Below are 21,469 nucleotides of genomic sequence, written 5' to 3' on the forward strand. Positions count from 1 at the left end.
TGGTTTTGGTTTTTATTTGCACTTTTTTAGACTATAAAATAAACTTGCTTCTGGAGCCATCAAATTGGTTAATATATATTTATATATGTATAAATTTATAATGGGAGATGGACGCACTGGAGCAGCATAAGAACCCCAAGGCAAGGCAAGGCAAGGCAAGGCAGTGGTAATAATATTGATAGTGGCTAATTGATAACAATAATAGAGCTATAAATTATTCTGCTGAATGTCAGACGATAAGATATTTGCTACTCAGCTGTAATCGCTGAAATCGGAGCATGTTGCTTAGCTTATCAGCAATTATGGCTTCGGATAGTATCGACAGTCTATAAAGGCCCCTAGTTGGCACTGACGAGTCTTAGTCTTAGACTTTTAGCCACAATGTTGTCCAGCTTGGTGTCTGTGATTGGCCCGATTGTGCTTTTAGCTGCCATTTGCCAGGCAGCACCCAATCCCATCGACAGCCGTATTGTTGGCGGCGTCGATGCCAACAAGGGCCAGTTTCCGCATCAAATATCGCTGCGCAAGGATGGCTCCCACAATTGCGGTGGCTCGATCATCTCGGCCAACTATGTGCTAACTGCGGCGCATTGTGTTACCTACGATAACGGTGGCGAATTGGCCATCTATGCAACCAGCCAGTTGACGGTTCGCGCCGGCAGCAATGATCGTTTCCAAGGCGGCGTTCTCAAGCAGGTGGCGGCCATCACTGTGCACGAGGATTATGGTAATTTTTTGAACGATGTGGCCGTAATACGTATGGAGACACCCTTCATCTTCTCGGAGTACATCCAGGCAATTGGATTGCCCAGCAAAGATACGCCAGCGCACGCTGATATCATAATCTCTGGTTGGGGTCGTCTACGACAAGGTGGCGATCTACCACGGTATCTGCAATATAATACGCTCACATCGCAGACGCTGGAAGAATGCCAGGAAAGTATTAACTATGGCTATCCGAATATGTTGTGCCTTATCCATGAGGCAGACAATGGTGCCTGTAATGGAGATTCCGGTGGCCCAGCCCATTACAACAACGAAGTGGTTGGCATTGCCGGCTTCGTCTACGGTGGCTGTGGCCGCAACAATCCAGACGGCTATGCACGCGTCTATTATCATGTTAGCTGGATCAAGGCGAACACGGATTTGTAAGCCAAATGAATTACAACTTGGCTTACCCGAACTATGGCCAAATAAAACGTGGTTCGAAATAAATTGTTTATTATCCACATGAATTTTTGATTTGTTTTGTTTTGTTGTTTTTGTTTTTGATTTTTTTTTGGATTGAAGAAAAGCACATTTAGATTTAATACACACACAAATATGTGATCCATTAATATACATCAATATTATATAATTCGATAGCTACACACAGTGCCGACCAACTGAATAGGTGCACGAAATCATATTCGCATTTTTATCATACATCTCAACTTCTATTTTGGCTTGTATGCTTCAAATTGAATTCACTTTGCTTCGATCGATATGTGCTCGATAAATGAATTTATATCTGATATAAGTTAAAATTATAATGACGCCAATTCGTTCATTTTCAGCAAATACTAATTTTAAACTTAATTCGTTTATTTTTACCAAACGGGTGAATTATTGCCTTAAGTCACAACGTACTTATTCAGTTTAGCCAATATTAAATCAATAAGAAAATGATGTGTGGAAGTGTTTTGAACCTATTCACTTGAGCGGCACTGTATGTATACACACACACACACACACATATATATATTGTAATCTCGGACTTAATTAAGGTAATTTTGGAGAAGCCGCGGAACAGTTAACATCAGCTGCTATCATCACCATCGTCTCAGGTCATCATCGTTTACATTGTCAGTGTTCACATTCTCGCCGACTGAACCATCGTCCAGGCCATGGGTATAGATTTGAAAATCAAGTCTATAGCTGTACGGCTCGAGCCGACGTTGAGTGATCGGATCTCATTTGACATCGAGCGAGCGCTGGAACATATTCCGGGCCAGCGAGCGCAAACCATCGCTGACCAGCGGCACATTGCGCGGAAATTCGCATTCACGGGCTGGCAATCCGCACAGCTGGCGGCGCAAGCGTAAATCCTGCCGAGCGCTGAGCGCCCGACTGCCCGGGCCGCAAACGTTGCCAACGAGACGCCTCCGTTCGGCGGCCACGCTGCGCAAACCCATTTGGACGCAGGCCAGCGGCTCCACCGGATCGCTACTCAGCAATTCGCTGTAGTCGTCCAACAGTGGCAATTTGCTATTGGCAAACGGCTTGTGTTCCGCCGGTTCCGTCTTCACTACACCCACATCCACATCGAATTGATGATAGTGCTGCTGCTGCTGCTGTTGTTGCTGTTGCTGCTGCTTCTTTTGTTTCTCTTTTTGCTTCTCGAGCATGAGCTGCTTGCGCGAATCCTCGAGCACCTGTTGGGCATACTGTTCGCCGGCCATCTCAAAACTAATGCCCATGTCGAGGAGAACGCGATGTGGCTGCCAGCGCTGCTTGGCCGATGTAATGCGCTCGACACCCTGCAGTGCGGCATGATCCAATGCCTGCTGTCGCGTCTCAGCAATCAGGCCCTGCCAGTCCACGCCCAGCGCATCGCCAATGCCTGCAAAGACACATTAGCGAATTAAGAATTTTTCACGTTTGTTTCATTTATTTATTTTTTTTGCATTGCATACTCTGTACCGAAAGTATTCAGAGTATATCGGTGTTGTGAAATGTCCGTCTGTGTGGGCAATTGGGGTTCTATGTCCACTAGGAGGCTAGGAATTCGATAAAAATCGATAAAAATCGATAATCGCAAATCACAAATCGATAAAGCAACATATCTCCCACAATTTGAAAACTTCAGTCCCCAAATTTAGTTGGTAGTTTGTCCTCCAAAGATCGGCATATGGCACGCCTACATCCGCCACCCCCAGGCTCCCTTTAGGCTGGTAACTTCCTTCAAAGATTACTAGAAAGCCCTTTCAAAGATCGGTATTTCTTCTCTACAACCACCCACCCACCCTGTTTATCAGCTGGTATTATTGGTATCAGTGTATTTCGCAGTCGGTTACGTCCGACTGCAACGCTCTCCCATTGTTCAGTTTGCCCTTACCCTTATTCCTGGCGTCCTCTTCCAGTTCACCATCGGAGATCTCCTCAAAGTCGAGCACCTCGTCGATCTCCTCGCTCTTAATGCTCGACTGTGTCTGTCCCTCTGCCTGGGCCGGTGACTCTGGATTCGGATCCGGCTGAGAGTCCACCTCGCTTTTGATGGGCTCTTCGCTGGGGGAGAGTGCATCGGTTGATAGCTCCTGTGCGCTAGCCAGCGTCTCCTCATCCATTTCCAGTTCGCATTTGGGCTTCACCTTGTCGGTTGTGTTCAGTATATCATCATCACTATCGCTGATCTCGCTCAGTTCGCCGTTTGTCTTTGGCTCCTGTTTCACTTGGCGCAGCGACGCATCCATCGATAGGATCTGTTCCGAGGATGGCGGCTCGACGGCACCGCTGCTCGTGCTGAGCTCTGGCGTGCCTACCGAGTCCTCGGATGCATCCTCCTGCTTAATGTTTGGCAGCTTGCTAACCTGTGCCAATATGCCCGGATTTGTGGTCGCATTTGCAGCGCTCTGTGCGGCCGCCTTTGCCGCCGCGACCGCAGTGGTTGCCGCTGCCACAGCACTGGCCTGGGCTGCCGCATTGGTCGGCTTGGCCTGGACATGCACCGGCGGCTGTACAGTGGACACTGTCACAGTGGCTGCAACGGGCTGCATATGCGGATGCTTCTTGAGATAACTGCCACCACCGCCACCATATGGCATACGCTTGTGGAGGAAGCCACGCGAACTACCGCCATGATAGCCACCGGGCGGCTGCACCGGCAACGTCATCAACGGGGGCGGATGTGATCGGAAGCCGCGCTCGCCATGATCACCATGATTATGACCTGGTCCGCCGCCACGTCGAAAGCCACGTCCGCCACAGCCGGCGCCGCCACCACGCTCTCCACGCGGATGCACATGATGATGATGATGTGGCGAGGCTTGGCTTGGTGCATGATGTGGCGAGGCACTCGGCGCATGATGTGGCGCCGCCTGCACCTCAATACCAGTAACATTGCTGCTCCGGCCAAAGTTCGGTTCGTCGCTGTCGCGCCAATCATTGCTGTTGTTGTTGCTATTGTTGCTGCTGCTGTTGTTGATGTTGTTGTTGTTGGGCTGCTGCCAGGCACGCGGCTTCTCGCGCTGATCGTGCTCCAGCCAGGCGGGCTCGTTCTTAATCACAGGCACACCACCAGCGACGCACTCCTCTCGCTCATCGGCATCCCAGTCGGGCTCCGATGCCGAATGCTGCTGTTGTTGTTGTTGCTGCTGCTGCTGTTGCTGCTGCTGCTGCTGCTGTGCTGTTTGCTGGATTGGTGGCTTCGGCCGTTTGGGTCCGCCAATGAAACCGCTGGCACGTCCAGGTGTCGCATTGTTACTGGCAGCCCCAGAACCAACGCCAACGCCGCCAGCAGAGCCAGTATCCTCATCCCATTCGCGCTCCCACTCAGCACGATAATCACCGCGCGATGGCAATCGTTCGCGATCTCTCTCCCGCTCCCGTTCTCGCTCCCGTTCCCGTTCACGTTCACGGATCATGCGCTCGCGGTCATCGTACAGCACATCCTCGGCATCCAGTTCACGATAGTCGCGCATCTCGCGCGCCTCCAGCCACGCCTCCCGCTCCCTGGAGTAACGCTGCTCCATATACGCACGCTTATACGCCCTGCAACACAGCACAACACAACACACAATTGATGAGTCCAATTCAAATCTTATTCCACAGATACACACCTAGACATTAAAAGAGGTGTGAGGAGTGAGCTTTGAAGCTCCAAGGACAAGGAAGAAATTGACAATTTGACTGCCGAGGTGTGCATATATGTGAATACAGGGTATACGCGAGTATCAGTTGCATATATATTTACAGGGTACAATTGCCAACTACAATTGCCGAACAGAATCGTATGTTTTGCTTTATTGGGTTTTCGGGTTTACCTTTCGCGCTCCTCCTCCGAGTAGATGTCGCGCGGATCGCGCAGTCTGCCCGGATAATGATCGGGCGGCAGGGGGCTGAGATCGCGACGTCTTTGGCCACCGCCGCCGCCGTAGCGACGCATCTCATCGAGGACGAGACCGTGACGCTCCGCCTCGATGAACTCCTGCTCCCGTTCGTAGGCATCGACCAGGTCGCGTTTGTCGCGCACATGTCGTCCGGGACGGTCCACAGCTTCCAGCGAACGCTCCCGACTGCCGTACGGCATGGTCATGGTCATGTCCAGATCGCGACCAACGCCAACAACGCTATATGGTTTTTTGCCGCCGCCCTCTTCCTCCTCCTGGCGACGCATCTTCTCGCGTGCTAAGCGCTCACGCTCCCGTTGTCGCTCTTGGCAACGGGCCAATGCCTCGGCACGCTCCTTATCCCTGGCTGCCTCCCGCTCGGCGCGCTCACGTTCGCGCTCACGTCGGTCCCGCTCGCGTTCGCGCAGCGACAGATCATCGTGCCGCTGCAGCTTGTGCTCGTGCTGTCGCTGCCGTTCGTGCTCCCGCTCCAAGCGCTCGCGCTCCCTCTCTCGTTCGATGCGCTCCCTTTCCCGCTCTCGCTCCCGCTCGCGCTCCAGCGACGGCGTACGTCCGCGCGCCCTCGTCTGTATGATGAGCTTCTCACGCGACATCAGCGTGTGGTGCATCCGAGCAGCGGGCATACACTGGGGACCCAAGCCCAAGCTGCTGACAGAGCCTGGACTCTTCTGGCGCTTGCCCACATCCTGATGGATGCGTATCTTGGTGGTGGTCGTCGTGCTGGCCAGGCCCGTCGGCGACCGGCTGTTGCCCAATCGATGATGATCTCGCTCCCGCTCGCGATGCACACTGCGCAGCTTCTCGCGCTCTCGTTCGCGCTGCTCCTTGCTGGCAGCACGCATATGCTTGCGTTCCGCCAGCTTCTTCAGCTTGGCCTGCGTTGCCGGCGAGAGGGCGCGATGTCCGTGGCCACTGAGTGCGGCGGCTGCCCGCTTCTTGAGCCTGGCCTCCTTCAGCTTGCGCTTGATGTGATTGCGCTTCGCCACGAGCTTCTTCTGCACATGATCTCTGTCCCGGTCACGATCGCGATCCCGATCACGTTTATCCCGTTTGCGACGCTCCTCGCCGGAAGACGAGGGGCTGCCCGCTCGTCGCGAGCTCTTCTTCTTACGATGATGACGATGCTCCACAACTGCCACTCTCTGATGCGGGTGTGGATGCGGATGTGGATGCGGATGCCCGTGACCATGATGATCGCGTTCGCTGTCGGAGCTGCTGTATGAGCTGCTACCGCTTTCCGTCTCTGTACTCGAGCTATCGCTGCTGGAATGCGTGTGCCGCGACTTTTTATACCGACGCATTTGCTCCTTAGTCTTTTTTTCCATTTCCATTTAAATGCACATGTGCGTTACACACACACACACACAGTCGAACACACTCGTTTTCCCGCGCCTTATCTGGCTTATGTGTCGTATGTGGCGTCGTTTATTTTACAATTTTCCAGCTACAATTTATCTGTCTATTTATTTTTCTAATTTAGACTTGCATTTTACACAATTTATCGATAAGTGTGCAGCATTCGCATCGATGTATTGGCAGTGTTGGCAGCGTTGGCCGCATTGACAGCACTGGCACTCAGCCTGACAACAGACGGCGTGTAGACGAAACACAGATGGCGCTAATGTGGCAGATATAATTTAAATTTACACATATCATTTAAAAATACACATACATCTTAACCTATCGACAATCGAACAAGATGCACAAAACTTGAAACTTGGAACATATACTGATCTGTACGCGCGTCAAAATGTCAAAACTGGGGTGCTACATCCACTTGAAGGCTGCGATATCGATAGAATCGGTAATCGTACTTCGATAAAGCCACATATCTCCTACAATTTTGAAGCTACAGTTACAAAGTTGGTAGGTTGTTGGCAATGTTCTTCAAAGATCAGAATCGAAAATTGCGTGGCCACGCCCACACCTGCCCCCATTATCGCCAAAATCGATGTCTGAAAGCGTATATCAATAAACCCACACATCTCCCACAATCCCGCAGAAAATGCACAAAATTCTACATCTACCGCTATTTAAAAGCCCAGCTTGGAAGGAAGATTACTAGGAACCTCCTTTAAAAGTCACAATTTATTGGCTGCACCTGGCACCCGTTATCAGCTGGTATCTCTTATTGATATCAGAATATTTCCAACTTTATTGTTTTCGGTTAGGATTGCGCTACTTGATTTTGCACTGCTTGGGGGCGCTCCATGAACGATTTGCAGTTATGTTGCTGTCTTCTTTTCTTTCGCTTCTCACTTTTTGAGCATTTATTAAGCAGTTCAATTTAATTATGCGTAGCATAAGCAGCAAAATCATAAAAAGAAATTTAAAAAAAAGAACATTGGCGATAGTGCTGCATAAAATAATATTAATATTATCTCTGCCTTTTCGATTCTAGCCTAACAAATGCAATATGGCTATGCATACAAAATATAATAAAAAATCAATGAATTTGTTCTTTTTTCAGTTTGAAATATATGTGTGTGTGTGTGTGTGTGTGTGTGTGTATGTGTATACACACCTGTGTGTATGTGTACATATATATATTTGTTGTCGTATATTTGCATCATTCCATTACAATTACATTAAACTTAGATTTGCTGTTTTTTCTTTGCTTATATCATAATTTAATATGCCAAGTGTGTGTGTGTATGTTTTGGATGGTGTAGCGTTTTATTTTTGCCAGCGCCAGTGTGCACACACGGACAGGACAAAAATGTCAAATTGATCTACTTTAAAAAAGCGTCACGTGTTCGCTAAAAATTAGACAAAATTCATTATACGACTACACATATGCATATCAATTACTTTTCCCTTTTATTTGCCAATGCTATGCGTGCGTGTGTTGCGGTAAAAAATAATAATATCCGCGCACGCATTTGCATATCAAGAGCATGCATGCACTCTCTGTCTGAATCGCGCTTCGCCACAATTAAAACACACTATAAAACTACATGCATACATACATTGTGTGTATGTGTGTGTTTACCGTTATCATCAAGGCTACCTGTGTGTATGCATGTCCGTTTCGAATGATTTTGCATTGGATTTTGCAGTTCGAATCGAATTCGAATTTCGAACCTAACTCACTTATCCTCTATTTATAAGGTGTGTTTTTGTCTCTTTCCTCTTTTCCTTTTATAACTTAAAGTGCATTGGATTTTGTTATGCCTGCTTCTACTGCTATCATCATTTATTTGTTGCATTGTTTTTTTTTATTGCTTGTTCGGGTTTTGATTGTTTTTTTTTTTTTTTTTTTTTACATTTGTTAGTCTATCGAACAAAACATAATTTGAAACCTGTCTATGTGCGAAAGTCTTTGTTTGTTGTAAAAGCGTTTGTTTTGTATTTGAAACTTTTTTTTGTTTTATTTCTGTGAAACTTTATTACACATTGCATTATGTATATGTAATATAAACAAAAAGAAAATAAAGTAAAATAAAATGAGGCCTGTCGAAAATGACAAACCGGAGCAGTCAAGCAGAGCTCACATCTATCTCTTTATAAAAAAAAAGAAAAAAACCTAGTCGAATTTTGTTCAATTTTTGTTATGCCAAAATTACAAGAAATTACAAAATTATAAAATGAGTTACGATCATCTCAAAACGGTTGCACGGATAAAAGAAAACCTTTAAGAACATTCATTTTTCAATTTGCATACATATGTGTAGGCCATAATGTATTGTGAACAAAATTACAACGTAAATGTATTTAATATTAATCATAATAGTATATATAAGCTTGCATGGTATTTTTTTCTTGTTTTTGTTGGTTTTTTTTTTATCTTGCACTGCGCTTTGCTGCTCTAATCGAATAAATTATGCTATGCTAGAAGTCGGCTACAAGGATTAATTTTCACTTAAATTGTAGATATATAATATAAGGTATAAACTTTTTGCTAAACGAAGATCAACTATAAGTATACTTTACACAAAAAAAAAACTATAAGAAATAAAAATAATTGATTTTCTCTCTGTCTCTCTCTCGTTACGACATAATTATACAACATACAAAAATAACGTATTCCGGCGGTTTGGCTATATATATACATATATATATATATATATATATATATATATATATATATACATACATACACATACATACATATATATACTGATACATAACTTTCTATGTAATAGGGGTGTATATGTCTGTGTGTGTGTTTGTATGTGTCTGTGTGTGTTTGTGTTTCGTATGCTTTAACTGCTTGCTTGCCACTAACTAAATTGCTGTCAAGTTAAACTTCAGCCTAGTTCAAAAAGAAATCACCAAGCACTTGTAAATTGTACTCTGTAAACTCTTCGGCAACAATATATTGTTGTTGTTTATCCTCTTTGCAGTGGCGACGCTTTTTATACTTTGATACCGAAGGAGGTGTCATAGTATATTGGTTTTGTGCAATGTCCGGCATGCTGTCTGTCCGTCTGTATGAACGCCACTTTTTGCGGCACCCTTAGAGATAGGGTCTTGAAACTTGGAACATATACTAGTCTGTGCCCGTGCCAGACAAAATGTAAAAATTGGAGTGCCCATATCGTCTACAATTTGTAAGCTAGTTACCAAGTTTTCAACGTATGTAACTCCGCTAAAAGATCGATATAGAATTGGATGGCCACGCCCACTACGCCTCCCTAAACCTAGGTGTATCGGTTTGTGTAAATCGAAAAAATAATATTTCGCAAACAATTTGAAAGCTAGTCACCCAATTTGACAGGTATATTGCTAGTAACACAACTTAAAAAAATCGGGGAAAACAATTTTGGACCACGCCCACTCCCGCCGGTACCAAACTTGGAAGAAACGTTTATTTAAAAGACAAACTTGCACAGTATTTCTTAGCGACACCCAACCCAACCTGTATTTGCTACCTGTTATCAACTTTTATTACGTATGGTATCAAAGTATTTCGCAGTCGGTTACGCCCGACAGCATCGTTCTCTCTTGTGTTCTTCTAATTGTAGCTGTTGTGTGTATTTTCTTTATATGTATGGGTAGTAAATTGTTTACTTTTGTATATATAGATTTAAAAAAACAATCGTTTGTTTGTTGTTTGTGTTGTGTTTGTTTGTTTGATTGTTTTTCTTTTTAAAAACGATAGTTCTCATCGGCCATGTGTATGGCCCAAAGAAATTTGGTTCTTTGCGTTTTGTTAAAGATCTTCTCAATCGGCACGCCGTTCTTTTTACACCTGCAAAGCATAATTGATTAATAAATAAATATATATATATATATATATAGAGATTATCAAATTGATATTACCAGGCAACCGATATGCGTGGATCGAGATAATTTAGTTTGGATGTGCTCAGCGCAATGGTCTTATTCTCGTCTCTATCAGTCTCTTGTAGTTCCAATTTCTTCAGTTGATCCTTCAAGCGCTCCAATTGTTTGGCCTTCTTATCGGCATTCACTTTTTCCTTGACCGATCCGCGCTTGGCTGCTTTCTTCAAATCCTGTATTGCGAATAATAACATCGATATCAATTTTATTACCAAATAACACAATGCAAACATAACGTAAACGGTTTCCTTTAACATAAGGTGGACGATGCAGCTTCTGTGATTTTTGTTAACAGTTGCTAGCGATGACATGGCAATTTAATAATTGTATTCAATTGCTACAATCTTTAATTACAAATATGCAAATAAGATAAAGAGTTGCATAAATTACTCATTTTATTGTGATCAAACCGAGAGCTCTTCTAAATCTTCAAAATGAAGAAAAATCCCATTCCATTCGGCAAAACAACAAATGTTTTGTTTCTCATCTGGGAATGTTTAAACGTGCTATTAATTTCCAAATATTTAACTAGTCTTTACAGCTTAGTCTAGCCTGAGACAACTTCACTACTATTCCATTACTATTATAATGATAAATTTAAATAATTTAATAAAAACAATAAGATTAAGGACTTCAATTTTTTTGTTAATAAATTGTATAGCTAAAAATATAGCCAACAAATGGGGAGTGATGAGTGATAGCCTGCCAGAAGTTACAACCAAATCAATAAACTTACATGATATTCGGCCTCGCAGTCATCAATGTTGTCGCGCTTGGCGCGTATCTTCTCCTTCAGATTATCCATTGACTTCTGGTGTCCCTTGGGCACCGATCGCTGATGGTTACAGAGTATGGCGACGGCCCGGTTGGCCCGATTATAGGCGAGCAGTTTCTCGGCAACGGTTGCACTCCCATCCGTGAGCAGATCCAATTGGCTTTGCAGTGTCTTCGATGCGTTATATGTGCGAAATACTTTAGCCGTGAGTCCTGCGAATACAGCAAACAAAATAAATGAATATTCGATTAAATGTATTATGGATTGTTATGCATACCTTCCATTAACTCTTTGAGATGCTCGTTTAGCACTTGGGTGTTGAGACGATCGAAGAGATCGTCGCCCTCCTTCTTGTTCTCCATGAAGAGTTCGAGATTCTTGAAGACGCGCTTCTCGACCTCGACCTCGTTGTAATAGCGTATAGAATCCTTGCCAGGAAAATCGAATACGACTACATTCTCCTTGCAATTGAGCTCCTTGTGCAGCTGGACATGCTCGACGCGCAGCGAACAGCAGCCGACGGTATCCGCCTGATCCTCGTCCTTCTCATTTCCCGCTCTCAGCGCCAGTTTATCGATGAAGTAGAGGGCAACAGCCCGTTGCCGGACACGCATTTCCTTCGACTTCCATTCGTCGCGATATGTAGCGCGTATCTTGTCAATGACCTTGTCGAGCCGGCGGGCTGTCTCGTACTTGATGTGATCCTTTTCGCCCTTGAGCTTTGACGATGGATTCAGCATTATGTACTTGACCTGTCCCTGCACATTCTCCGTCCAGGAGGCCAGCCAGGTGACGGTGTTGTCGTGACGCACCTCCTTCCAACGTCCGCCCATCGGCGGTTGTGGTACCTTGGACTGTTTGCCACAATTGATGGAGACATCGGCGGCGGCAATGCGACGTTTAATCATGCCCATTTTGGGATGCTCGCCACGACCACGAAATAGACCGGGTGGCTCCAAGCGGAAATTACCGATCTTCTCCTTATGTCCATCAATCATACAGAAACCGTATTCCTTGACTAACGCCTCGTTCTCATTCTTTTTGAGGAGTTTCTCCTCTTTGGTGGCCGCTTTCCGTTTCTCCGATTCGGCTTGGAAGAATTGAAACATTTCCTGGAAATTGCACTTGCGAAAATCTTTAATGATCTCCTTCTCCTTGACGGTCATTGTTTTGCGGAAATCCTTAAAGAAATTAGTATTGAATACATCCTTGGTGCAGTAATCATGATTCAGCATCTTCGCATAGAATGTTGCCGCCTCCTCTGTCTCTTCGCTCAGCTCCAACGGTTTCCCATCGTAGAAGAATCGCACATTTTGCGGCACACGTTCGTAGGGCGGCGCAAAGACGGGTCCCTTGTGCTCCAGTGTTGTCCATTTGACGCCATCGTCTCGCCTCTTCTCCTCCCACCTGGACAATGACAATGACAATGATGATGCGTCAAAAATACGTTTAATTTTTGTTGTCGATTTTCGTTTGCTGTTCTTATTTGGATTTTTACTAATACCAATGGCCGAAATTGCTGTTGCTACGTTTCGTTGCTGATGCTTGATAAATAGAACGTTTATTTCACGTTTTGCAATCAGCAACGATAGCAACAGCGACATTTGTTTCTCTGCCTCTGCCTTGCTTTCTTTTATTATATTATTTCTAGTAATTTGTTATTTGTCAGTCATGCATTACGCAAATATGCCAACCTGCAAACATAACCTCAAATTCAATTGTTGTGTGCACAGCTGACGCACGCGTGCCCCGGCGAATGGCCAAAAATCAACAAAGAAGAACAAGATAAAAAAAAAAAGCATTGCTCACTACTCATTTCGATGTCGTCGCTGCCAAATGTGACTTTCAAAAATATAGGTCAGTGACATTCAGACTTAATACACACATACAGTGACAGAAGCAGACACACGCACACGCACACACACGCATATATAAATATATGCAGATATGCACAATTGCTTGTTTTGCTTATTATTAATAATATCGTCGTTTAGCATAATCATTTTCAATACGTTTCGATTTTCTAAAGTTTTAAAATATGCATTAAAATCATTTTAAACTTAACTTAAATAATATAATTAATAAACTTTTTTTTTTTCGTAACAAGCAACAAATTCTAATTCGAAATACAATGTATTTCGAGTTGGGGTTATAAAGAACTTCGAGTATTTAGTCAGACATGGGCAAGACTTTTGAGTTTCGATATCGAATTATGTATAATTTCAAGTTCGAATTGTAATGTAATTTGAGTTTCGAGTTTATGAAGAATTTGGAATTTGGAGTTGTAAATGAATTCGAATTTTGTATTCGAATTTCTAGTTTGAGTTATAAAGAAATTTAAGTTTCAAATTATAAAGAAATTTAAGTTTCAAATTATAAAGAATTTCGAGACAATATTATATATGTTATATTGTCGATGGCACTCGAGTTTCGCGAGACGTTCGAATTAATTTGTTCATTAGATATTATTATTATTATATTTAAATAGTAGTAAGTCATTTACCATCGCCACACTTCCTCCTCTTCGTCCTTTTTGATTTTGCGCGAATGTTTGGTGGGTGAAGCGTGCTCCGCTTTGATCTCATGCTCCTGCAATGGAATCGAACGAATGGAAGAGTTGAAAGATTCGGCATTTATTTTGCTGCTGATCTTTTTTTTTGGTTTACCTTTTTAACCTTTTTCTTTTTGGACTTGAAGTTGCTGCCGTAGTCATCATCGTGCTCCTCCTTGAGTCGCTTTTTCTTGTTTTTCTTCTCCTTCTCTTTGTCCTTATCCTTGTCCTTTGTCTCCTTCTTGATCTTTTTACGCGCCAGCAAGGGAATGTCATCATCATCGTCGTCATCTAAGCCATGCATCGATTCATCGGCCGGTTCCTGTTTCCGCTTACGCATTGCCAATGGCACATCTTCATCATCATCGTTATCGTTGTTATTGCGACCATCATCGTCATCATCATCATCATCGTTCAAGGCGCTATCTTCCTCTGCATAACTGGCCTCCTCCTCCCGCTTGGAAACAACAAACGAAGGCTCGTCGGATCGAAACTGGGACAAGGAGTAATCACACGAGCTCGCTTGCGATAAATCAAAGTTCTCCCTCGACTCCTCCTTTTTGACATCCATGATGTGCTCCTCGTAGCCATTCTTATACCCATTACATGCAGCCTGCTGTTGTTGTTGCTGCTGCAACTGAAGTTGTTGTTGCAACTGGAGTTGTTGCTGTTGCAGTTGCAGTTGCAATTGTTGCTGTTGCTGCTGCTGATGTTGTTGCAGTTGCAATTGTTGCTGCTGCTGTTGTTGCAGTTGCAATTGTTCCTGCTGCTGTTGTTGCAGTTGCAATTGTTGCTGCTGCTGTTGGTATTGGAGTTGCAGTGGATCATCGACATGTTGTTGATGTTGATGATGATGATGTTCATTTGGATGTGGCTGCTGTTGTGCAACTGGCTCTGGCTTAACGAAGACACCATCGTAGCTGGGATCTTTCGTTGCTGCTGCTGAGGAGGAGCCTCCATGTCGAGAACTCGAGCTGGAATGTTTGCTTTTCGATGATGAGGAGGAGCTTTTGTGGCGCGAGGAGCTCGATGATGATGAGGATTTGTGCTTGTCCCTACTGCTGCGATGATCCTTGCTCTCACGACGCTCCTTATCCTTGGAAGATGAGCGATTGCCGCTGCTGCTACTGCTCTTGTGATGATGGCTCGATGATGATGATGAAGACTTGTGCTTGTTGTCCTTATCGCGATGAGTGGACGAGGATGATGATGATGAACTTCGGTCCTTATCCCGATGCTTGCCACTTGAGGAGCTGCTGCTGCTCTTATGTTTATCCTTGTCCTTATCCCTGCAAAATTTAAAGATAAGAAAATGAAGAGAAAATCGAGAGGAGAGAGGCGAGAGAGAATATTTACCGACTACTACTGCTACTTTTATGTTCACGGGTTGAGCTGGAACTGGAACTGGAGCTTTTGTGATCGCCCCCTCTGTCCTTATCACGATGCTTATCCTTGCTGGATGATTTATGTTTACTGCTGCTGCTGCTGTTGTTGCTGCTATGATGATGGTGATGGTGTCCATTTGTAGTTATTACACCATTCCATTGCACTTCGCAAGTGCCGCCATTTTGCACGTGTAAATTCTGCAAGTAAAGCTAATTTGAGAATGGATCATAAAAAATACATACACACACACATACACATACAGAGACATATGCTTGTATGTATGCATGTAAATTTTACACATTTCTAATTGACATTTATGCATGCGTGCATGTGTATGTGTGAGTGTGTGCATGTAGTTGTAACTGTAAAACAATATGAAGCATTCTTCACTGACTACCTGTGTGATCGTACGTGCATGTGTATGTGTGTGACACATTTAAGTAGCAACTGTGCACAAGTCAATTGTCAATGATTTGTACAAAATAGCTACGTATTCGAATATATGTGTGTGTTTCATATGTAATTGAAACATAGGCACACACACACACCAGACCACCACCACGTGGTGAAAAATCAACCCTAACAATATTTGAAATGTATTTTACATATATATATATATATATACAAATGGGCAAGAAGATACATATGATGACAACTGTAGACAATAGGAGGGAGCGAATGGGGTAATGACCGACGTTTACTCTCTGTTGTTGTTGTGCATAATTTTCAACGTGTGAACGGTGTAAAAACAGCGGATCAAGGCTGTTATTATTTTTTTTTTTGCTGCTGCGTACATATGCATATATAAGTATGTAGGTAGATATGTGTGTATGTGACTAGAAATGTACGTACACACATGTGATTACTTTGGCAGGCTGCGCAGTGTGACCAACTCGTACGATCAATAAAATATCGCACTTCCAAAAATACTACAACACAATTCAGACGAAATATAATCGAAAACTAAACATCATTGCTACTAAATACATGAAGGAAAACGTGAACGATTTTCGACAGATATAATAATTGCAGTGACAGAGAGAGATCTGTGTTGGATTGTGAGTGCCAATCAGAAAGATTAAAATACGAACCATTTTGAGCAATCAACAACAACAAGGCAAGCAAGCAACAGCAAAAGTGCACGCAAAATACCGCGCTAGTATTTAGAGCAGCGAATAATCGGTCACACTGTGCTAAATACACATTGTCGGCCTGCCGTCTCTTGTCTGCCTCTGTCGCTGCCGTGTCTCTGCCTATGCCTACTACTACTTGCATGCATTGTCGCCATTTTCGTAAATTACCAAAGGCCTTTTACTCTTTTATTGCAATGAGACTGCGACGCATGATTTGGGCGCAGGTCTATCACCACTTGCACTGACGACTGCTTTTGCTTTTGCTACTACTTTTACTTGCCAGCGGAACTTATGCATTTCATATCAAATTAACATGTTAGCACCGTGTTTCGTCAATGCACTTGCAAACAGACGGACACACAACAGAGATGAAAAATTACATAAAATATATTTGTGTCGCAAAATTACTTACATTTTCTGTAGCCACATCCCCACTCATTTTGCACAATTTCTCAGTAGGCAGTGCGGCGCTCTCGGCTTTTTTCACCAACTTCACTTTTTTCTTTCTTTTACTTTTTTTTCTTCTTGCTTAAATACACTTTTCTATATATTGTCGATTAATATATACACATATATATGTATATATATATATATATATATATATGTACGTTAGTAGTCGACGTTAGACTCGATTGCTAGCGGTATTTGTGCTTGAGCATTTATTGCAAGATACACAAGAAATGTATTTTTTTTCAAAAGTTCCTAATATATTAACACTTAGAAAATAGTCTTTCCCTTTTACAACAGCGCGCAGCGGCCACGCGAACACGTTCGTATGGAATCTACTTCGAACTGTATGCGGTTCTAGAGATGTACACTCCGCACAACTCGATAGTTTTCGCGAGAAGCGAGGGAACAACAATTACATCGATAAGTGTCGCTGCATAAAAATGATATTTTGGTATTTTTTTTTTTTTGCGCTTCGGTTTTTTTGCTTGCAAACATTTAAGTGCTCACTTTTTCACGTTTATACACACATGTATTCAGAAATTATACGTATAGAATAACATATTACACAAAGCATTTTTTTTTGTGTTTTTGTGTTCGTTCGAAAGAAGCAAGTGCAAAACGCCAAATGACCAGTCGTGGTGCAGCGGCAGCTGTGGCCGTGGCCACGACTGGCGTCATTCACACTACGCTTAACACGGCAACGGGAAATGGAACAGGAACAGGAACGGGAATGGTGACGGGAACGGGAACAGTAACGACGTTGCAAACAATTGGCAATGTACTCACGGTCAGCGCCCTGCACTCGAACAACAGCGTGAACATCTCTAACAACAACAATATCAATGTCAACAGCAATAGCAGCAGCAGCAGCAACAACAACAACAGCAGCAGCAGCAGTAACATTGTAAACAACGATGGCAGCACTGGCACAGCGACAGATGGCGGCGATGCCGTTAAGCCAGTGTATCCACGTCTATTTAATACGATTGTGCTGACGTTGGAGAACAGTTTGATACCGGAGGAGAAAATCGATGTGACCCCATCCAGTTTGGATGGGCTCGATCATGAGACGGAAAAGGATTTGCGCATTCTTGGCTGTGAGCTAATCCAAACTGCTGGCATTCTGCTACGTCTGCCCCAAGTGGCAATGGCCACCGGCCAGGTACTCTTCCAGCGATTCTTCTACTCGAAGAGCTTTGTGCGTCACAACATGGAAACGGTGGCCATGAGCTGTGTTTGCCTTGCCTCCAAAATTGAGGAGGCACCGCGTCGCATCCGAGACGTCATCAATGTCTTCCATCATATCAAGCAAGTGCGCGCCCAAAAGTGAGTATTCCCTCTCGATATTCTCTCTTTCTTTTTCTTTACCTTTTATATACTCTGTATCGAAGGTTATCAAAGAAGAAAGAGTATATTGCTAATTGAGGCTACCAAATCGATAAAAATCGATAAATTAAAATCGATCAAACTGCCTATCCTCCTACAATTTCAAAGCTACAGTCACAAATTTTCGTTGGTTGGCTGTGTCCTTCAAAGATCGGCATTAGCCGCGCCCACCCCAAAATCGGAATGACTTTATCTTCGCATTTTTGCATTAGAGCCTTTAAGTACCAAAATCAAACTTGGAAAGTAGCTTGCTGGTCGGCAGATAAATTTTCAGACCACGCCCACAACTGCCGCCCCAGGAACATCGCCCGTAAAAATCTTAAATGGCTGTATATTCCTCAATCCTTAAGCTGCAGTCACAAAGTGTTGAGAATATGTTACTAGTAATTCCCTTTAAAGATCGATAAAAAAAAATTGGCTAGCCACGCCCATTCCGGATTCCAAAACCGATATACCTGATGATGTAAATCTCTCTCACAATCTGAGAGGTAAAGTGACAAAATCTTAACCGTATATTGCTAATAACACTCCTCTTCCGCAATCTAAGAGCGAAAGTTACCTGAACTTTGAAAGGCAGATTAAGGTTCCTACCTTCTGCAACAATTTCTTTTCGGTCCCGCCCAATACTGCCCCCAAAATGCTTGAAAGCGTATATCTGCAGCATTTTTATAGACAAACTTGGGGGGCAACTAACTAGGAACCTTCTTCAAAGATAGGTATCTCCAGGCTACACCCATCAATATATTACCCATTGGAATTATCTATTGGCATCAGAAGATTTTCGCATTTAGTTCTTAATTAACATTGCAGAGAAATCGCATCGATGGTGCTGGATCAATACTATACAAACCTGAAGATGCAGGTGATTAAGGCGGAGCGTCGCGTACTAAATGAACTGGGCTTCTGTGTGCACGTGAAGCATCCGCACAAGCTGATCGTGATGTATCTGCAGGTGTTGCAGTACGAGAAGCACGAGAAACTGATGCAGATGGCCTGGAACTTTATGAATGATTCGCTGCGTACGGACGTCTTTATGCGTTATACGCCGGAGGCGATTGCCTGCGCCTGCATCTATTTGAGTGCACGCAAATTGAATATATCGCTGCCACATAGTCCGCCCTGGTTTGGCGTATTCCGAGTGCCGATGGCAAGCATCACCGACATCTGTTACCGCATCATGGAGCTGTATACGCGTGCCAAACCGATGGTCGACAAACTGGAGGCATCTGTCGAGGAGCTGAAGAAGCGCTATATTGATGCAAGGAACAAGACCAAGGAGGCGAATACACCGCCCGCCGTCATCACTGTCGATCGGAATAATGGCTCGCACAATGCCTGGGGCGGTTTCATACAGCGTGCCATTCCACTGCCCGCGGAAAAATCACCCAAGAAGGATTCACGCTCCCGCACCCGTTCTCGTTCTCGTTCACGAACGCTGTCGCGAACGCCGCGTTCGCATTCGCGCAGCCGATCGGCGAGTCGGGAGCGCAGCAAAAAATCGCATCGCGATCGAGACAGGGACAGGGATCGGGATCGTGACAGGGATCGGGAGCGTGAACGTGAACGTGATCGTGAACGGGACAGAAGTCGCTCCTCGCGTTCCCGTTCACGTTCGGTGCCTAAGCACAAAAAGAAATCACGACACTATTCGCGCTCCCCGACGCGCTCCAGTTCGCCGCACAGCAAACACCGTAAGAGGTAAAATCCAATGCCACTTTCATGATCCTACTTTCCCACTAATCACTAATCACCTAATCAATCCAATACTTGCCCTGAATCTGTTCAAAATGGGGAGTTGATTTAATCTGTCCATTCGTCTGTTTCTTTGACTGTCCGTCCGATCTCAGAGATTTTCATTTTGGGAACTAAAGAGTTCAAATTTCAAATTTAGCTTCTTGTATTTGTTTCATTTTTATCAAGCGAATATCAATTTTTTTATTTTTACGTTTTTAAGTTTGATCACGCTGATCAATTTCAAAGATATAACTTTGCAATTTGGGTTTGATATGTTTGCAAATTATTTTGTCGACTTTATCAAGATTGGTTGAAGAAAATTTGATCTTCATGTTTATCTGAGAGGAAAACACTTAGGTTAATCCATAATCGATAGCAATAAAAGCTAGACCTTGTATTAAGCTAGACCATTATATTAATCACTTACACATTAACGTTTTTACTTGTTTTCTGTTTTTGATTGTTTTGTTAATTTGTTTCGTTAATTTTTTGATTGTTTTGTTAATTTGTTATGTTGGATTTGTTAGATCTAAGCGCACAGTTTTCCAGCGTATACAAACAAGATATGCAGGAATCACACTTTTATTAGTTTAATGTCGCGACGCATTCGGCAGTCAAAAACGGAGTGGGTACAGAACTATTGAGAGATTAATATTTGAGTACATGCGAATGAGCGGACAATGCAAAACTTAGGATAAGCAGATAAACAGTTTATAGCATAAATAGTTATATACAGATAAAATTCAATGTTCTATTTGATTTCATTGCGCAGGAAATCGTCGAGAGAACGCTCCGATTACTATATAAAAAAGGATCGTTCCAGCAATACGACGGGTAGCAACAACATTAGCGATAACGATAAATACCGCAACTCCGGCTCCAATTCCGGCAAGTCTCGCTACTCCTCAAACCGTAACAGTGGAGGAGGTGGTGGTGGAGGTGGTGGTGGTGGAGGAGGAGGTGGAGTAGGAGGTGGCCGAGGTGGACACAAGCATCGCGATAACATCAACGAACGTTCCAGAGATCGGAAACGATAATCAACACTTTATACATATTTTTTTTAATAATTGATATATTTATTTCGATTTCGATACAGTGGGGAGACTGAAATTATATCTTCAAATACAACATTGTATCGAATTATTGTTGAATCGAATAAATGTACAATTCCATAAATGGCGCATATTAATTTTTATTTTAGAATACAATAAAAATAATATCTTATATTAATACCCGGTTTGATAATTGTAATATTGTTTTTCCGACAATTTGTATATTTATTTTATGTTTACAATTTGGCAATTTTTTGGTAGGATAGAAATTTGAAATCAGTTATCTGCAACCAATAAATTATAAAAATGCACGCTGAACTTTAAGCCATTTTAGCCTTCGGCCTCATCTTCGTCATCCAAGCGAAAAGTTTCGTAATCGCGGCTGCACTGCTTACTAATGGCATCCGTGTAGGTGTCACAACTGGCTGCATTGTACGTAATCAGTCGAAATATTTCATTAAGGAAAACCACAGATTTCTCGTGGTTGCATAGATCATTGCATTTGCTGCCAGGCTATTGTCGGCCACCGTTGAAATAGTAGAAATAGTCGCGGATTGGCTTTTTCCAATCTGCCGCTATTGGTGTGAAAGGAAGTGACTTTTTCGGCA

At 43.5% G+C, this 21,469-nt stretch overlaps 4 protein-coding genes across 5 annotated transcripts; 2 read left to right on the forward strand and 2 right to left on the reverse strand.

Moving 5' to 3' along the window:
• Positions 1–58: 58 nt before the first annotated feature.
• LOC6566242 (serine protease SP24D) lies at positions 59–1,235 on the forward strand. The gene has a single exon (XM_001991959.2). It carries the CDS (start codon positions 382–384, stop codon positions 1,150–1,152), a length of 771 nt encoding a protein of 256 aa, XP_001991995.1. The 5' UTR covers positions 59–381; the 3' UTR covers positions 1,153–1,235.
• A 310-nt stretch (positions 1,236–1,545) lies between these two features.
• On the reverse strand, positions 1,546–6,622 carry LOC6566243 (fl(2)d-associated complex component). The gene is made up of 3 exons (XM_032738563.2): positions 5,022–6,622; positions 3,098–4,749; positions 1,546–2,602 (listed from the first exon to the last, which is right to left on the reverse strand). The coding sequence occupies exons 1-3, from the start codon at positions 6,437–6,439 to the stop codon at positions 1,953–1,955; spliced, it is 3,720 nt and encodes a 1,239-aa protein (XP_032594454.1). The 5' UTR covers positions 6,440–6,622; the 3' UTR covers positions 1,546–1,952.
• A 3,531-nt stretch (positions 6,623–10,153) lies between these two features.
• LOC6566244 (DNA topoisomerase 1) lies at positions 10,154–16,762 on the reverse strand. Its single transcript, XM_032738870.2, has 9 exons — positions 16,652–16,762; positions 15,077–15,303; positions 14,490–15,009; positions 13,836–14,381; positions 13,673–13,758; positions 11,447–12,576; positions 11,131–11,381; positions 10,374–10,567; positions 10,154–10,302 (listed from the first exon to the last, which is right to left on the reverse strand). The coding sequence occupies exons 1-9, from the start codon at positions 16,676–16,678 to the stop codon at positions 10,200–10,202; spliced, it is 3,084 nt and encodes a 1,027-aa protein (XP_032594761.1). The 5' UTR covers positions 16,679–16,762; the 3' UTR covers positions 10,154–10,199.
• Positions 16,763–17,200: 438 nt separating this feature from the next.
• On the forward strand, positions 17,201–21,039 carry LOC6566245 (cyclin-L1). Of its 2 annotated transcripts, none has more exons than XM_001991962.3 (3): positions 17,201–18,015; positions 18,886–19,773; positions 20,582–21,039. In XM_001991962.3, the coding sequence occupies exons 1-3, from the start codon at positions 17,315–17,317 to the stop codon at positions 20,844–20,846; spliced, it is 1,854 nt and encodes a 617-aa protein (XP_001991998.1). In that variant the 5' UTR covers positions 17,201–17,314; the 3' UTR covers positions 20,847–21,039. The 2 variants fall into 2 exon arrangements, with proteins under 2 accessions (XP_001991998.1, XP_032594688.1); XM_032738797.2 differs by having other exon boundaries at positions 17,979–18,015; positions 18,867–19,773.
• The last annotated feature ends 430 nt before the right edge of the window (positions 21,040–21,469 follow it).

This window comes from Drosophila grimshawi, unplaced genomic scaffold (genome assembly GCF_018153295.1).
Source record: "Drosophila grimshawi isolate 15287-2541.00 unplaced genomic scaffold, ASM1815329v1 contig_848, whole genome shotgun sequence".
Lineage (NCBI taxonomy): Eukaryota > Metazoa > Arthropoda > Insecta > Diptera > Drosophilidae > Drosophila > Drosophila grimshawi.

What these genes read in the sequence shown, in the direction of transcription:
- LOC6566244 (XM_032738870.2), bottom strand. Translation starts at nt 16,678, where the DNA reads ATGAGTGGGGATGTGGCTACAGAAAAT. An exon ending in AATTGCAACTGCAACAACAG is followed by an intron (nt 14,382 to 14,489) that starts CAGCAGGAACAA and finishes CAACAGCAACAA; the next exon opens with CTCCAGTTGCAACAACAACT. An exon ending in AAAAGAAAAAGGTTAAAAAG is followed by an intron (nt 13,759 to 13,835) that starts GTAAACCAAAAA and finishes ATTCCATTGCAG; the next exon opens with GAGCATGAGATCAAAGCGGA.
- LOC6566243 (XM_032738563.2), bottom strand. Translation starts at nt 6,439, where the DNA reads ATGGAAATGGAAAAAAAGACTAAGGAGCAAATGCGTCGGTATAAAAAG. An exon ending in TCGGAGGAGGAGCGCGAAAG is followed by an intron (nt 4,750 to 5,021) that starts GTAAACCCGAAA and finishes GCTGTGTTGCAG; the next exon opens with GGCGTATAAGCGTGCGTATA. An exon ending in AGAGGACGCCAGGAATAAGG is followed by an intron (nt 2,603 to 3,097) that starts GTAAGGGCAAAC and finishes GTGTCTTTGCAG; the next exon opens with GCATTGGCGATGCGCTGGGC.
- LOC6566242 (XM_001991959.2), top strand. Translation starts at nt 382, where the DNA reads ATGTTGTCCAGCTTGGTGTCTGTGATTGGCCCGATTGTGCTTTTAGCT.
- LOC6566245 (XM_001991962.3), top strand. Translation starts at nt 17,315, where the DNA reads ATGACCAGTCGTGGTGCAGCGGCAGCTGTGGCCGTGGCCACGACTGGC. An exon ending in AAGCAAGTGCGCGCCCAAAA is followed by an intron (nt 18,016 to 18,885) that starts GTGAGTATTCCC and finishes TTAACATTGCAG; the next exon opens with AGAAATCGCATCGATGGTGC. An exon ending in CACAGCAAACACCGTAAGAG is followed by an intron (nt 19,774 to 20,581) that starts GTAAAATCCAAT and finishes TTCATTGCGCAG; the next exon opens with GAAATCGTCGAGAGAACGCT.